We start from the raw sequence: 17,627 nt of genomic DNA, 5'->3' as shown, positions 1-17,627 counted from the left end.
TTACTTGTAAACATTTCATTACCATTCTCGCTTGAATTTCAAATATACAAATGATGATGCCAATATAATTGTCTCCACTTATGTAGAGAGCATTTGAATGTTTAATAAATATAAGTCCCCCTTCCTTTTTTTTTTCCGTCCCCCCGACCCTAGGAATTTTGCCCCAGATGACAGAAGGCAAGCATGATTTCCGGCACTTTCATCGCCAAATATGTTCGAGGCTATACGAAATGCACCTCAGTCGTCGGAGTAGAACTGCCCGGGTTGATTGTTCATGAGACCAAACTGCATGCTCTCGGAAGGCTTCCAGTGACGCTTCCGCTGGTTTATGAACCAATTGTTGATCTGTTTCTGGTCGAGACCGGTCGAGTCGGCGAGAATCTTCTTGTCAGCTTCCTATACCGACCCAAAATGACACAATGGAGATTGACAATGTTAATAAAAATGAAAAGTACCATTTAGACTGGGTGTGCAGGAGTCGACTTACTGTGGGGTAAGGCCATTTGTAGTGAACATTCCACCATTCGAGCAGAGTCTGCCTCGCTTCTTTTGGGAGCTTCCCTTTCTTTTTCTTCTTCGAGAATTCGAGCTTCAACGAGCTAATGTGACTCCCAAATTTATGTAGAAGCCGGTCCTTGAGGCCACGATCCATAGACCTCGGTTGTGCTTCCAGCGAAGCCTCCACCTCCCCTCCGCTGAACTCCTCGTCTGAGGATACAAACCCTTCATCTACTCGAAACAAAGTTCGCAGTTAAGTAGAAACACAACAAACATTTCAAAAATTCTACACTAAACAATCCATGCTGGAAATGCAATCAAACCTAAGGTTAAAATTGCGAGAGGACTAACTGTAGAGGAACTGCAAGCGTAGATTATACCATCGAATCGACAACGAGAGTTAACTACTGTGAGCAAGACATGTCTGAACTCCCCCACCATTCGACTAGTTATACTGACGTCCATTAATAAAACAATTGGTATATCATACAAACGAAGCATTGCCCATCAAACAATATGGACACTAATTGAAAGATGAATAGGTAAATGTATGGTTAATATTTAGTTACATAGGCAACATAACTTTACGAGACTTCCTTTCCATTTAACATACCATTAAAACAAAACAACTATCAGCATGAAACTTGCGGTTTATATAAGTTTAACAACTGTTAATTAAATAAAATTTCGAGTACCTTTTTTTTCTCTAAAAACAAGCAATTTTAATTGACAAGACAAACCAATACAAAAAGATTGCTCGAGAAATTAGACAAGTTGATCGAAGACGACACTGGTTTTCTTCCTATTCAAAGAAGAAATGAGTGAATGATGGCTCGAAAGAAAAAATCGCGACATTAACTGACAAGAAGCAACTGTTGGATGTGATCAAAGAATTCAGTGGAACCACACTTTTTCTACTGTTAGTTCATGTGTAAATTAATCAATACGAATTCAGCTTTTTCGGAATAAAGGGAAGTCCGGGTACCGAGCCCAGTGTCCATGAACCACTCATTCAGCAGGATCAAGATCACGAATTCAAGTACATAACTCCGAGAGGCTTTCATGAAATCCATGTCCAAGTAGACGACGCACATAAACAAGAACAATCAAACCGGAGAGACATCATAGGACCTCAAACCCGACCCTCTAATTACGTCGACTACCCCGCTACAATTGTTAGTCCTTTTTCTTCTTCTTCTTCTTCTTCTCAATTTTACAGCCAACCAATTTGCACATGATTATAAGAACTGAAGCACAATCACATCATAATAACATAAAGTCTGCAGCTAGGTAGTTCTGAGTAAATTCTCCGGGACTGTTGGATGGAAAAACTTCATACAGCAAGGGGGGAGACTATTCAAACATACAAGTGTCAGAACCCCTGAAGGTTCAGCCCCGGACCGTAAAATTTTCCGATGAATCCATAAATCATGACCTCGAAGATAAAGAGCAACAAATCCATTACGTTCTAAGAAAATGGAGACAAAGTCAGCAGTGAAAGGTTATATCAGATGTCAGTGAGGTGTAAAACGGGGTCGTTCTAAGGGTAATAGTGGAAGGGAGGAGAAGACAAGACGGCACGTACAGCCGTCAAATCATATAATGGTGGGAGCAGTGGGCACGGCCTTTCTGCTACTTCAGTGGGCCCACTTGCCGCACCAGTTGTGGGCCCATTGCCCCCCCCCCAACAAAGAACTTAATAAAACAAGTAAGAACGTAGCAGAGCAGAGAAACGGGTGTGTGTGGTCTGTGGTCGGACCTAGTCAAGGAAAAAGGCAGATAAAATAATGCAGACATGACATTCCGGCCCCACACTTATTCTTTCACTAGTTTTTTTGCCTTTAAATTTAATTTCCCGATCCAACGAATTATTGATCAAAATTCACTCGTTGGGTAACCGTTCTATAACAATTATCAACCGTAAAACTTGAAGAATACAAAGGCATCTGACCTTCTAGGGGATTTTCGGTCCCCCAATCCGGATTCCTAGACCAACCCACCCATATTTTTGGCAAGCCGGCGGGCCGTCTAAGTCCTAAAATGTAATAAACCCATGTCATCAAAGTATTATATAACTAAATAACTACTGACTAACCATACGTGGGGCCCATATTTGCACATAATGAAGGGAAAGCATGCGCATATAAAATAGAATACCAGCAAGTCGTAACATGTACATGTACATCTATGGAGACGGAGTGGACTACAGAAATTGATCATGCTGGAAGTGGGACCAGGTGCCTAAGCCAGGCGATCGGGTAGGAGTCAGACACGTGGCAAAGGCCCATCATGCAGGGCCAACGACTGTTGGGCAAGTCTAAAGCCGAGAGCAAAATGTCCAATGAGGAAAATGACGCAAAAGAATTGAGTGATAAGAGCCGCCTTTTCCTCCGATTACAAGAGAGGCCGACCGGCCAAATAAAAGAATCCGAGACGGGAAAAGTTTTCCTGGCAAGAAATGAATAAAGAAACCTCCGAATTCTTTACGATAAGGCACGTCACTGCACTATAATTTGCATTCGTAATTTTTGTAGAGAGAGACTCAGATAGCCAAGGAATGGAAGTGAACGTAGAGGAGGGGGGGGCAAAGGCAAAAGCTGCAAACAATAACAGCGAAATCTGCGGGAGTCCCATGTGAAGTAATCTTCAGAGGCACTGTTGGGAAGGCAAAGACTTCTAGAGAGAGAGAGAGAGAGAGAGAGAGAGAGAGAGAGGCTCGACCAGACCACCCGCTCGACACGGGGCTTTCCTTTTCTTTCCTTTCTCCATTCATGCACTACCCACCCACTGATCAAAGTTTCAACTGTAGCTCTGCCCCATTACCCATATCATATCATCAATTCAATGAAGCCAAGAAAAAGACTCAAAACAAAATCACGCGCCTTATATATAACATGCATCAATATATACACATACACACACACACACACACACACACACATATATATATATATATATATGAACCCCCCGAATAATTCGGGCATGCCATCAACCGATCGGTACATGAGCCCCAAAGCGACACTAACTTTAAACAAGGAGAAGAGAGCCCTATGCTCTTCCCACGAGCCGCGACATTGTACATGAGGGTACATTAACCACCACCTTAGATGGTTCTTGTACCCTCTACAACTCATCACTAATTCATCTCCTCCTATGGCTAATACACGTACGATAATAGCTACAGAATTAGTTTTTTTGGAGGCACGTGGAGTTGTCCTACTCACCACATGATAACTTAACACTGCTGGTGAAAGACAATCCTATGTTCCTAAGTTGACAAGCAACCATGAACTCTAGATCAATGACCTCGCCAGCTCATCTTCATCGAGACGTCATGTAACGTGATCAAAAACTCTACACATCATGACAACCACACATGCAGCTAGGAGCCTAGTGCTAATTCTATGCTTCACGTATCAACAGCAGAAAAATGTTACTACTCTTGCCAACTAAATATAACGACTGCCTTCTGAGAAATCGAACTTTTCTATCGGAAAGGCCACAGCACTGCCATGTAAAACCCCAAAATCAGTGACAACAAACACAGCTATCAGATATGCGGCACTTCATAATACCACATCAAGTGAAAACCGAAAGGAAATCTGAAAATGAGCCGTGGGGGAATAAGCCAGCTTTTGATAGCTCTATCTAAGAAATATGACTCCTGGACTCAAACTCATCGTACCACACGAATCGCACAAATCGATGGCTAATTTTAATCCAGTGTATGATTAGATTGAGTCCAGGGAGGAACATCCCTAGTTTTATAGACAATTAGCCAAAGAATGCAATTGAGGAATATCGAACATACGCTACCAGAGATATTAAAACCAATAAAGGAACTCCTTATGAAAATTGCCCATCTACAAAATAATCCATGAGAACTCAAAAACTAACAATCGCGCGACTCGTCATTTCTAGCATCAATTAATATGTGCACAAACTAAGAACTATGGGCCAAGAACAATATGAAATAGTGAAATCTTAGAGCACGGTAATGTGAGGTTCACCAATCATTTTTATTCCCCAAAACCGTGCAGAGTTGAACAAGCATTGGATTGCTGCGTTAAAATATATTTGTACCCAACCATCACTTTCACAAAATGACCGGCTGTCCAATCCAAATTAGAGACATAATATAACGTGACATGTGTAAATAAAGCAGATAAGAATGAGGTTAAAATACTTTCAATCCGAAAGGATCCTAATCCAACTAAAATAATCTCATGCAGCCCCGTGGGGATCGGATATATCGCTAAAGAATCCAAAAGTGAAGCCATTAGAAAGAAAAAAAAAATGAAAAGGCGGCCTGTACTTCCAAAACAAAATACTATAATTTAAAACAATATTAATAGTTGCCAAGTATAACCAACCTGATTAAGCACGATCTGATGAACCTTTTGCCCACTTCTAACTCAATATATTATGAGGGCAAGTACACATTATTCTAATGATTAACAGCCCCCTCTGCATGCTTAAGGCTGCTCCAAAACATGCCAATTGCACTAAGCGCAAACGGAAATCAATCTGGCAGCAGCTTTTTCCCTAATGCAACTGGAAATGCCTAAAAAGAGCAAAGTCCTAAGATGCAACTGCGGATTGACACGATCTAATGACATGAATTTTTTTTTTAAAAAAAAAGGGTCAAAAAGCAAACAGTCATATCATGCGAAGGAATGCTAATTTCTGCAGAGGTTTATGCTTCTTGTTTTCTGCTTTATTTACATAATTTGGAGAGATAGCTAAAGAAACAGCCTTAAAGAAATGTATACTCTAAAACTTCACAAGACAAAAGAACAATATTAAAGTAGTATTATGATCTATTGGCATGTGGGGCAAAGATCCTCATGAAATCCTATTTGTTGGTGATCAGGATGATGAAGTACACATCCGTTTTCAACTGATTTAACCTATTGGAAGTAATTCACCTGGCTAGGTTTCAACTACTCGATGACCATGTCAGAGACTCAACAAAAGACATTGATTTAGCATTTTATCAAAGAACCGAGCAACTCCATGGTCCATAATCCAACAAAAATGGGGTGAAAGAAATCAAGAAGGAGATGAGATTGCGAAAAAAATGAAGATAAGTGTCTTGAGGTCATGACCGGGGGATAGTTCTGAGGCTGCAGATAGACAGTTCCCAATGTGTGCAAGTTTTGTTTTTCCTTACCCTTTTCAATCTCTCCCACCACTTATATGGTTCATGCTGCATTGGAACTTGAAGTTCTATTAATTAAAAGAAGACATAAGACCAGGCATCATTGCAAGACATTAACAACATCGAGTTGTTGCCATCTAGGCAGCCCCATTTATTGACAGGAGTGAGGCTGAACAGGAAATGTCAACAAACAGATGAAAATGCCCTTCCTTTACCAGATTGGGTCGACTACCTAAGTTTATCAATCACCGTACTATATAAGACTGGAACTTATCCCGTCTTTATAATGGCGTGGATCGAGTCCATCGGGATATTTCATGAAGGAATCTAGTGGAACTTATCCCAAGAAAAATACTGTTTATTATATCACCATATAGCACAAGAAAAACTTTATGAAATGAATTCTTTCAATATTTGGCATTTATTATACTGTTTTCTTTTTTTTTTTTTTGGCTGAAGGCATTTATTATACTAATTTTGCTAAAACCATCACCCCAAGGATCAAAACTACCAAATAAAAGTTTGATTCTAACCAATGGAACTTCTCGTACTCCTCTATCTCCGTTTCCCCTATTCCATGCTTGAATCGTAGACCTCCCTTATAACCCAGAAAAGAACACAAGAAATGCGTGGAGAGGACAAGTTTGCAACGGGATTGACCAATAGAACCGAAACTTTTTGCCACATACTAAACCTCAAGTAGCCTCACACCCTACCAGAGACATAATTTATTGGGTGAAAAAAGAGAGCTAAATGGGAGAATTTCACGAGGCAAAGTACTTCAAACTCACAAGACTACTATTGAGGATGTCATCAAGAAAACTTACCTCTGAAACGTCAAAATCAGAATCTGGAGAGGAGCTGTTTTACTTTCAAGCAACCAACTTCTTTCCCCCCCTCTCCTCTGACACTGCAAAGGGAGTAGTGGAACTGGAGCAAAGTTGTGTCCCCATGTAACCCTAAACTGAGACTCAATTTACTAAAAGCCCGCATTTACCATTACTGGGGACGGCGATCACCACACTGCTCCGTTACCATCCTTCATTGCGCCACAATACTAACGCCCCGCATGTTATAGATATCCAGATACCCTATCACAGTCACTGCTACCCAGGATTCTAATTCATTTACCCCCCCAAAAAAAAAAGAAAAAAACTTCAAAAGGAAATCAGAACTCAAGACACGACCAGCACGTGGACACACAAACATATCCAACCAAAGCTTTATCAACACACGAGAAGAACAGAAACTCAGCCAGAGAGAGAGACACAGTCATTAATCTAAGACATAGTGCCCGATCATCGCTAGTACACTCTCACTGTATTTCTAGGGTTTTTCTCTCGGTTCCTTCTTTATATGCATCTGCCTGCCATTTATATATAATTTATTTTAAGTATATATGTCATGTAAGTCATCAACTCATATGTCTCTCTCTCTTCTCTCTCTGTAGACTTCTTGCTTTTCCCCTTTCCTTTTTTTCTGTTTTTAGGGAGTAACAGCAAGAAGATAAGGTGAGGGCTACGAGGGACGGGACAAGAACAACATGCAGCGGGTCGGCTCCTCTTGCTAATATGAGCCGCACTGACATGCTACCATGCGCCGTGACAGTGAACAGCGTTCATGAGTGATGAGATGGATTACCAAAGAGGGGAGACACAGAGAAGTAACAAAAATCTTGAAACGTCCAGCAATTATTATAAGCCCGACCACATCGGAGACATCAAAAGATTTAAAAAGAAATTAATCTCGAAATATATCCCGACAAATTCATTTATATATACATATGTATGTGTGTGTGCGTATGAAGAGAGAACTAACCGGAAAGGCTTGTCGTGGAGAGGTTGCTGAGCTGCAACTCAATCTTGTTAAGGAAGGTGGTTGCTTCATCAAATGGCCTCTCGAGATCGGATTTGTACTTCGCCAACATATCAATGTATGTCTCCTTCACACCCCCCAAAAAGGCAAACCCAACATGTATATTAAGTCAATGACATGAGAATATAATCCGGGGCTAGCTAGCAACTGATGATCAGATATATACATATATATATAGATAGAGAGAGACCATGAACTCGTCGAGCTCGGGATCGACTCCTAGGCTGTAAGAGGGAACGCCTTCATCTGATGATCGCTTGCAAGCGTAGTCGTTCTCCCTCCGAATCTCTTCCAACAGCCTCGCGATCTCCGGAGGCGCCCCGACCTATACATAGCACATAGCACACAGGTTATACGCATATGTATATAGGCCTCGACGGTTTCGGTCCTCTCTAGGGAGTTGTATACATGAAATAAGATCAAGCGCACCGCAACTATGTGCGATGAGCTGAATTCCACATAACTATGTCTTTTTATAGGTTACTGCCATGACCCGAACCAGCACTTGATGGCAAGATAGGATCGTGTGAGGAGAATTTGAAACATGCACGAACGAATATGTGCAATTCTCAACCTTTTGACAGTCGATGTACGCTTGGAGCAGACGAGGGTACGAAGGGTGGGACTTAATTTTGCCCTTCACGGTGCTCTCCGCGACGACGTCGTCCTCCCGATGAAGTTGATGATTATGATGATGATGATCACTTATATTGATAGAGGCCGCCTCAGATATCGCCGAGGCCAACTCATCGGACCCGAACACGTCGTACCCCGCGAAACTGCCACGGTAGTCTCGGAACCCTCCGCCGCCTCCCGAGGACGGGCAGAGGAAACCCGAATTGTACTCGGGGAACGGGGGAGGCGGCGGAGGGAGCAGGCCCTCCGGGGACATGAGGGGCCCGTCCTCCACCGGCCCGCCGCCGTAGTAGTAGCAATCCCCGCCGCCGCCTGTGGAGTACAGCCCGTACATCTCTTCCATCGAAACCAAACCGAAACCCCACTTGCCAAAGTCGGGTCTTTGGTCAAGGAATCAAGCAGGAATCGCAGCTAAAGGGGAAGATGGGAACGTCGCAGCAGCTGCAGAAGGGGAAGATTATGGTGGTGATGATCTTTGAAGAAGGGAGCAAAGAGAGAGACAGTGATGATGATAGATAGAGTTCTTGGGGAGTGTGAACTGTAGCGCACATTCATCACCGGAGACACAAAGAGAGAGAGAGAGAATGAAGCGAAGTGAAGGAAGAGGCTAATCGGATGCTTAAGAATGTTTTTGTCCAATTTTTTTATTGTTAATTTATTTAACATGATCCTTGCAAATTATTATTTTTCTTTTTAAATTGTATCGTTTAATTGTTGTGCCCCCTCTCAAATTGTTTATTGGTGAAGCTAATAGGCTCCTCGGAATATCATTTATTCGACCATAAGTTATTTTCATTAAGGTTATAAGAGAGATTATGAGTTCAACATAAAAATAAGGGGTAATTACATTAGTGATCCTAAAAGTTTCACTAATATATCAAGTTGATCTAAAAAGTTTTTTTTGCTACTTGATGGTACAAAATGTTTTAAAATTATAACATGATAGTACAAACCGTTATCTCATCATTAACGTCGTCATATCATCATTGACATGGGTGGACCTTTAAGTTAATTAAAGAAATATTTTGTACCATTATGTTACATCTGTAAAACATTTTGGACCATTAAGTGACAACTTCAAAAGAATTTGAACCATTATGTAACGTTTCACCAACTCCTAAAAACATATCAGAGGTACGTGTCGACCACGTTTCGGCCACGTCAGTTTCGCTTGACGGTGTCAATGGTGAGATAACGGTTTGTACTATCATGTTACACTTTTGAAACATTTTGTACTATCAAGTAGCAAAAAAAACTTTTTGGACCAACTTGATACATTAGTGAAACTTTTTGGACCATCAATGTAATTATCCAAAAATAATATAAGTGAAATAAGAGGGCACACAGTACGTCTCACTAGCGAGTCTTCATCCAAAAATTACCGTTTTATAAATACTAGACCGTACCCATGCTACGTGCTATTAGACGTAATTCTATTTTGTATTTTGCAATCATTAAAAAAAATATTGTGAAGAGGAAGTTGAAAAAGAGTAAACATAATGGATTGGAGAGAGACAGTGGGAGAATTGTGAAAGAAAGTGTTAGTGAATAGTTAGAGATAATGTGTAAATTTATTAATTCTAAATCTAATGGCTCAAAATTATCTTTATTATTTTTTATTGACACCGTAGGAAAGTGAATGTTACACCACTCACTTCTTTTTAATATAAATAGTAATAAATAAACTCTTAAAATTCCAGTCATATTGCTTTTATATCAAGAAAAAATTGTTGGTAATATTATGAATTGTTTTTTTTTTAATTACAAAAGAATTCAAAAGATCAGCACAAGAAAACATAAATATTAATAAACGATTGCGTGCACCAATGCGACATTAGACCCTCTTTCTCCGTTCCTATGAGATATTGGTAAAAACTCTATAATTTCTTTTCTTATGAAAGTGGAAGCCGTAAATCTATTCGGCGACAGGAAAATGAAAAATAATGAATAAGCAAGGGAAGCCTCACTTACAAAAATTAATTTGATGCTAAAATCTATTGATTTCAAGATGACAGTAAGTCTGTTGTATTGAATTCCTTCTTACTTTCGTTGTTTAATTCCTTCTTTCACAAATATCATTTAAAGAATATAATATTTTTATTTTTGAATTATTATTACATTGTGGAAGCCAATGTATGAGGGCATCATCTCCTAAATGAAATATTCAATTTTTTTATTAATTTGTATTAATTACAAGGAAGGTTTATGAATTTACAATGAGAAAATGAAAAATTAATTAGTATGATAAATTTAATTGATAAGATTTGAATACGAAATGTTTTGCTTCCGTATTTATAACAAGTGTACTACACTAAATCTCTTCTATTTGCGGTTGAATAACTTTTTTAACAAAATTACGATATATCATCATCCTATTGTATCATCAGTTCACTCGTGGATTTCCAAAAAACTTGCTCCAACCTTATAACAATTTAATTATAAAACCACCCGATTTCTATTCTATGATGTAGTCTCTCCCATTCTCAGGAAAAAGAAAAATGTACTCTCTCCTTTTTCCCCAATTAATTAGACAAAAATAAATACCCTACATTTTTGCAGGTCCAGATATATAAATAACTCCAAGAAATTATACGACAAAGTAAAGCACCCTTCACAGAATGCTTTTGTCTGACAACGAAATTGCACGAGCGTCCCTTGGAAATTTCTAAAAGTAAATAAAACAAGAATTATAATTTGGAGAGTTTGGGTGCTGATTGTCTTGTTGTATTTCTGGTAATAAAAGATTCGAGTTCATCATCTCCACAAGGTTCTTGATCACCAATTATTATTATAAAATATCTAATAAAATATCCCGTTATTTTGTGTAGTTTATTATTTTTTGTAAGATATGGGGGCGAAATTGGCGTGTAATTTAATTTTTATTTTGGACTCCGACCTTTTACTATTGAAAAAATATGATAAAGAATGTCTTACGCCCAAAAAGGAACTATTATATTATTATTTTATGTCCCCCGCTTATTGTATTTATTAAGGACGTTAAAGTGAAGAACCAAATATTATGAAGAATAAACATCTTTTGGGGAAAAGTTTCTTCTAGGCATAATCCGTAACTCGTTACTTAGAATACTGAAGTTGAATTTCGCTCCACATATTTTATTCTTGTGCGGTTCTCGCAAATTTTCTAGGCAGCAATTGATAGAAGATTTACAGTGTTAGACCTAATTCACATATTACACATGATAAAATTGTATGGAAGGTCAATCCGTTAAAATTTTAATTTCTCAGGAGATTGAGACCGTTTTTATCCTCGACTTTCTTTTATTGGCGTTGTATTATATGAGAGGTTAGGGTCCTAAAACACGAAGATAAAAAATCTAATGAAAAGATACAAATAATCCTACCACGAGAATCAAAGTTAGAATTTTTAGGTGACGTTTGGTAATGAAGTAGAATTTAACTCTACTTAAATTTACAGGATGAAGAGAAATTTAATTGGGGAATTTATTTTTTAAAAATTAGTTGTAATAATGATTAAGAAAAATAATATGAGATAATTTATTTTTAAATTGAAGAAAAAGATAAAAAAAATTAATAATTGTCTTATTAAATTGAGGGAAAAGTAATAAATAGTTAGGATAATTTAATATTAAAAAATTAATTATAATAATAGTTAAGAAAAAACATGCAAGAGAATTTATTATTAAATTGAAAAAAATAAAAAAGTAATGGTTATATTTTTGAATTGAAGAAAATGTAAAATTGAATTAAATGGAGTATGCTTTGCTGCCAAAACAAACAAAGCTTTGCTATCGAGGGAAAATGTGTGCCACTATATTACAATTATTTTCTTTTTCTCTTTATTTTTTTTCTTATTAATGAATGTTGTGTTTGATCTTAGTTTTAAGTAGAGTTGAGTTTTAATTTTAATTGAATTTTAATGATTGTATTGTTAAATTATGAGAAAATGTGTGAAAATGTAATGAATAGTTGAGATAAAGTAATGATTATGTTGTTGAATTAAAGATAAGTGAAGTAGAGATAAAATTAAAATTAAAATTTATTTGGATACCAAATAAATTGCAAATGTCTTAATTATTTTCCTTACATATCATAACTTTTAATACTCGACAAAATTAACATGAATTTCTATTTAATCAGGTCTACCCTAGCATTGCACAAGCATCGGTAAGGAATTACCTTTCAAGGGGAAAAAAAAAACGCATGCAACTTGTCACTTTTCATTTTCATTTTTCCTTTTCTATTCACAACCCATATAGTACCTTTTATCTACTTAAATCACCACGGGACAATATCCGTTCGGTAACGGAGTTAACTCCATTAGGACTCTATTATACTTCATTTTCTACAAATTTAATAATATAATTATTACTATTTTATCTTTTTTTCATATTTACTAATAAATTTTCACACATATTTTTTCTTAACAATTATTACAATTTATTTTAAATAATAAATATCCTCACTCAAATACACTCTTCCATCAATACAACAACATAATTATTATATTTTTCTCTTTTTTTATTTAATAATAAATTCTCACACATATTTTTTCTTTATATTATTACGGTCTCTCTAGAATATGTAAATTAATATTTGGAATTCAAATGTCATATTTATTGATTGTGTTTAAAAATAAAAATAGGTATAGTATTACTTATAAAATTATAAAAAAATAAAATAAAATTTTATAAAATTAAAAGATGCGAAATAATTGTACTTTTTTTGGTCAAAGCAATTAGAAAATTTCCTTCTTGCGAAAAAGAGGAAACTCAAGCCAAAGTTTTTGAATTAAGTAAGCAAATTTTTTGCACAAGACAATTTTTATATTTGAAATAATTCATTTTCTAAAAAATTATTAAACTAAAAGTAAAACGCGAAAATTTTTGTATTGAAGGAACTTCTTCTATACGAAATATTGAATTAAAGTGTGAAAAGGTTTTACATTTCAATTTAATAATTTCGTACAAGAAAAATTAGGTCAAAAATAGTTGAAAATTCAGCCACGAAACAATATTCCATAAAGTTGTAAAACAGTGCCCTCGTCTCATACCGTGTTTAAAAAGTTCATGTATAGAAATGTTTTGCTGAGAAGATAATTAGTTCATGTATAGGATTAATATGCCTAAGGAAAAACCAAAACAATATAATCGGGCAAAGCCAATAAATGAATACCTGTAAACTTCTAAGTTGCGAATTTGTAGAATATATAGCTAGCTAGTCCTTATTTTGCTTGTGGCATTAAGTGTCTAGATTGCGGACGGGGATAAAAAACCATATTAATTCAAACTACATATTAAAGGTACAATCATTATTAACTGTTGATTATTCATGGTGCCAATACCAGTCATAGACGTAGGCACGTGCACCAATTGTTAAATGTTGGTTCAATAAATATATAAGGAAATTACGTGTCCGACCTGCGGGGCCCCTCGGTTTAAAAATTGAGTGCAGTTAAGGTAATATTTTGCAATTATTATATCTCATTAAACCAAAATTATTGATAATTAATTAATAAGAAGCATGGGATTGTTGATAAGCAAAAGTAAAAGAGAAATTACATCGAGAAGTGATGCATAATATTTGTCCGGCAAGAAACCATCCAATTTGGTCCTTGCAAGCAACTTTTAGTGGGCTGATTGATTGATTGATGGACTTATCACTGCGAGTCCTTTCCGAGTTTTTTTTTTCAATTTGATCGTTTTCTAATTTTTGTCGAATTTTAATTTTCGATAATAATTTTTAACATGAGAGAAAGGATAGGATTCTAGCGCTCTGTTTGGTTTCAGAGTCGAAATTTAAAATTTTAACTTTAACTTTAATTCAATATACTACACAACAAAACATATTTTTCCAAAGTCAAACTGATGGGTCCCATATATTATTCAATATACAATCACATACACTACCCAATACACTACACAACAAAACTGGTGGGGTTCACAGATCCTATATTTTTTTTGTCTTTTTTCATAATCAAAATCAAGGTTATAAATTCAAAATTTTAATTCTGAAATCAAACGCACTGTAGGATTATGTAAAAGTACTAAAAAAAAAAAACTACAGTCTATTAGAGCGGTACCTGTGGGATCTCTTTTTTCCGTTCTTTCTTCCAGTTCTGGAGGCGGTATCGACACTAAGAAAGGAACACCATTTTTGCACGATAATAGATTAGCCTTTGACACGCTTATTTTAATAAGAGTTAATCAATAAGGTATTTGGAATATTTGCTAAGATTATTCTATTCTTTTTCTTTGGGTTACATAGGAAGATTCACTAATATAGTATATTAAAATATAAATTTTACTAGTTCATAAAGGATGCTAGTGATCCCCGACGAGTATCGAATTTTAAGTCTCTTAGGGCTCGTTTGGTTTGATAATGTAATTTTAAAATTATAATTTTGATTTTAACTCTACCCACTACACAATAAAAACACACGTTTCCCAAGTCAAATTTATAATATCATCTCATTTGTCTTTTTTCACAATCAAAATCAAAATCAAAATCAAACTTAATTTAACTCTCAAACTAAACACCCCTTAATTACCAAACAAAGGTATGCCACGCTGTAATATATCCTATTTGAAGATTATTCTATTCTATTACAATTGGTGATATATCTATATATATATATATATATATAAGTATATTGGCTCTTGAGGATGTGAATATTTTGAATTTTTTGCTCTTCGTAATTGATGAACTCTTCCAAGCACTCAAGATTTTGATTCTAATTGGTTGGGCCTATAATGTCAAAGCCAGGAAATTGGTAAATAATAATAATAATAATAATAACAATTTCCCGCAAAAATAAAACTTTGCTTTACTCGATCACTAAAATAATAAAGTAAATGGTGCTTTTGGAGCAGGTCGTACTTCTGTGAAAAGCATGTGAAAAATTTTACAATTTTATTGCACTTCCCGTGTTCCCATGAGAAAAAACTAATCCTAATTAAATCATTTAGCTAAATCCATAAGAAATACTAAGTCGTAAAGCATTTGTTATTACCTGTCCTTTGCTTTTGGGAATTGATTCAAGGATTAATCTATGGATTACTAGAAGTTCAAAATATTATGACTTTGAGTGATCATAAAAGCTACCATTGAAGCCAATCCAAAGAGGTAATAATTCCTCTCTTATTTTCAATTTTTTCTCTTTAATTCTAGGTAAACCTTTTGTTTAACGAAAAATAAAAGGTAAAACTTTCGATTATAAAAAATATTTATGTCTCAGTGGTCTAATACAAAGAAAGAAAAACTAAATAAAGGGACTTAAGTTGTTTTATTGACGAGAACTAAACTTGAAATCTCTTTATTTCTATGCGATAATGCGTGTCACTACATTACACTCGATTTTACAAGATAAAATTTCTATTACGAGGAATACACGATTATTTAAAAACAAGTTATGCGTCAAAATATGGCCTACTACGACCTGAATTTGATGATTATAATCTATTATTCAACCTATGATTAATATACTATTTCCCATTTAAGTGCACATGCTTTTGCAAGAATTCTCTTCCTTTTGTTTTTCTTTCCGGATGAATTGACCCAATTACTCTAGTCTCTAATGCTAGAAAAACCATCTTACAAGAGAATATCAGCTCGTGTTGAAGCTATCAATTAGTAACTTATTTGTTGATCATGGTAAGCCGATGTTTAGTTAATTTCAATCAATTATTTGAGAAATCTCGTGATTTTAATTGAAAATTTTATAATAGTCATTTTGGCAGTCAATTTATTGGTTCAGTTGATAAAACCGGGCGATACATCATGTGCGACTGCAACTGTGAATTTTCTCACACAGCGTCTGGAGGCTTATGTTGCAGGATCGGGATCAATTGATGTGTTACGTAATTGCTCAAATGTGACACAGTTAAAAACTACACAACAATGGACGACCACAACATATTTGTGAATACAAATAAAAATATCTTCAACACGACAATACAAAAATAAAATCTTAGTGCTCTTACCTATCTGCTATTTGATACTAATTAAAAACAAATTATACATGACTCAAGCTATATATATTTCGGAGAATCCATCACAGAATTTAAACACAACACAAGGTCACATGCAAACATGATAGAGAACAAATTAACAATATGTTATGACATGTTGTTGGCTAACAAACTATAAGGCGGAGGAATTAAGGATAGAAGCTAGAGATTAGACCGAGTTACCGGTCGAGAGATGTCTTCCAAGGATGAATTCCCGTGATTTATACTCTCCAATTGAACTCATGAAAGTTCATGCGTCGATGGGGGAAGTGCATTAATGTATTCGGATCGGAAGGTATATACGAATCGGTTTTTTTTTTTTTTTTGAGGAAGAGCAACCAAAATTTGGAAGGCCAAATGCAGGGGGAAGAGAGCGAGAGAGACTGGGAGTTTAGTATGCTGTGAGGAATATCAAGTTGCCACTTTATGCGGTCCTGACCCCTTTATATAGATCTCTGATCTCTCCTGTACATTTAAATAATTGTCTGGTGTAATAGCCTAATTGCTCCACTTAAACGCGTACCGATTGTCCATAATATCAGGATGATGAAAAGTTTTCTACACACTATGTATCAGACGATCAGATTTCTAATTTCTCTTTTTAATACCCTCAATTCACATGTACTCATTCACGAGTGGCTCTTAAAGAGTAAAATTATGAGAACCACGCTCAAAGTAGATAATACTTTTTGGATAAACTTTTCCGATATCGGGAAAGAGGACTATAGATTTTTTGGTTTTGTAGTAAACATGAGCAAAAAAAGTGTTAATTAAACTATTTCACTGGACACGGCGATAGGGTTACAAAAATAATTTGACACTGAGCCAAATAATAATAATAATAATAATAATTAGACGCCGGTTTATTTCCCGAAAGAACATCCATCCATCCATTTTTGTAAAAAGAAAAAGCTTCGGAACATCCATATTCATCTTTTCCATTTTCGTCTTTTTTTCTTTTTTTCCTTGTATAACATCCATTTTTGTAATTAAATTTTTAATCCCCAGCCACCAAATGTTTTCCTTTCACGCTCACTGAGATGTTTAAATGAACAATCTTCTTCTTTCCCGTATATTTTTATAACAAATAATGGAAATATGTACCGCACTAAATTAATTTGAGTTATAAAAGGTTAAGAGCAATTATCACACAATAGAAGATATAGAAATAAATAAATAAATAAATAAAAGAACACATAAATTTTCTCCTATAAAAATAGAACCTCTTAGTTTAGAATCGAGAACGAGTTATGCCTATTAGCAAGATTCCGTACATGGAGTTTTGAAACAAAAAATATTCATCGGTATGGCTCTCCATCAGGAAGTGGTCCCAACAGCTTAATTAGCAAAAATTCACTTTTTGAGTATCAAATGTGCTTCGTTCTTCATGTGAAACGCACACATGCACACATATACACAAACGCTCCACGCACGTGCCTTTGATTTGTCTTCTTAAACCTTTCTAAAGT

General features: G+C 35.8%; 1 protein-coding gene across 1 annotated transcript; it reads right to left on the bottom strand.

Moving 5' to 3' along the window:
- On the bottom strand, positions 1-16,545 carry LOC116212039 (homeobox protein knotted-1-like 6). Its single transcript, XM_031546618.1, has 6 exons — positions 16,342-16,545; positions 8,109-8,611; positions 7,725-7,859; positions 7,478-7,601; positions 488-729; positions 1-396 (listed from the first exon to the last, which is right to left on the bottom strand). Exons 2-6 carry the CDS (start codon positions 8,511-8,513, stop codon positions 238-240), a joined length of 1,065 nt encoding a protein of 354 aa, XP_031402478.1. The 5' UTR covers positions 8,514-8,611; positions 16,342-16,545; the 3' UTR covers positions 1-237.
- Positions 16,546-17,627: the final 1,082 nt, after the last annotated feature.

The sequence above is a fragment of the Punica granatum genome, chromosome 6 (genome assembly GCF_007655135.1).
Source record: "Punica granatum isolate Tunisia-2019 chromosome 6, ASM765513v2, whole genome shotgun sequence".
NCBI lineage: Eukaryota > Viridiplantae > Streptophyta > Magnoliopsida > Myrtales > Lythraceae > Punica > Punica granatum.
The sequence above is the reverse complement of the archived record's forward strand: the minus strand, read 5'-3'. Positions and strand labels throughout refer to the sequence as shown.

Coding starts and splice junctions, on each gene's coding strand:
- LOC116212039 (XM_031546618.1), bottom strand. CDS start 8,513: ATGGAAGAGATGTACGGGCTGTACTCCACAGGCGGCGGCGGGGATTGC. Junction 7,860..8,108: donor CGTACATCGACTGTCAAAAG/GTTGAGAATTGC, acceptor TGCTATGTATAG/GTCGGGGCGCCTCCGGAGAT. Junction 730..7,477: donor CTCCACGACAAGCCTTTCCG/GTTAGTTCTCTC, acceptor TGTTTCGAGTAG/ATGAAGGGTTTGTATCCTCA.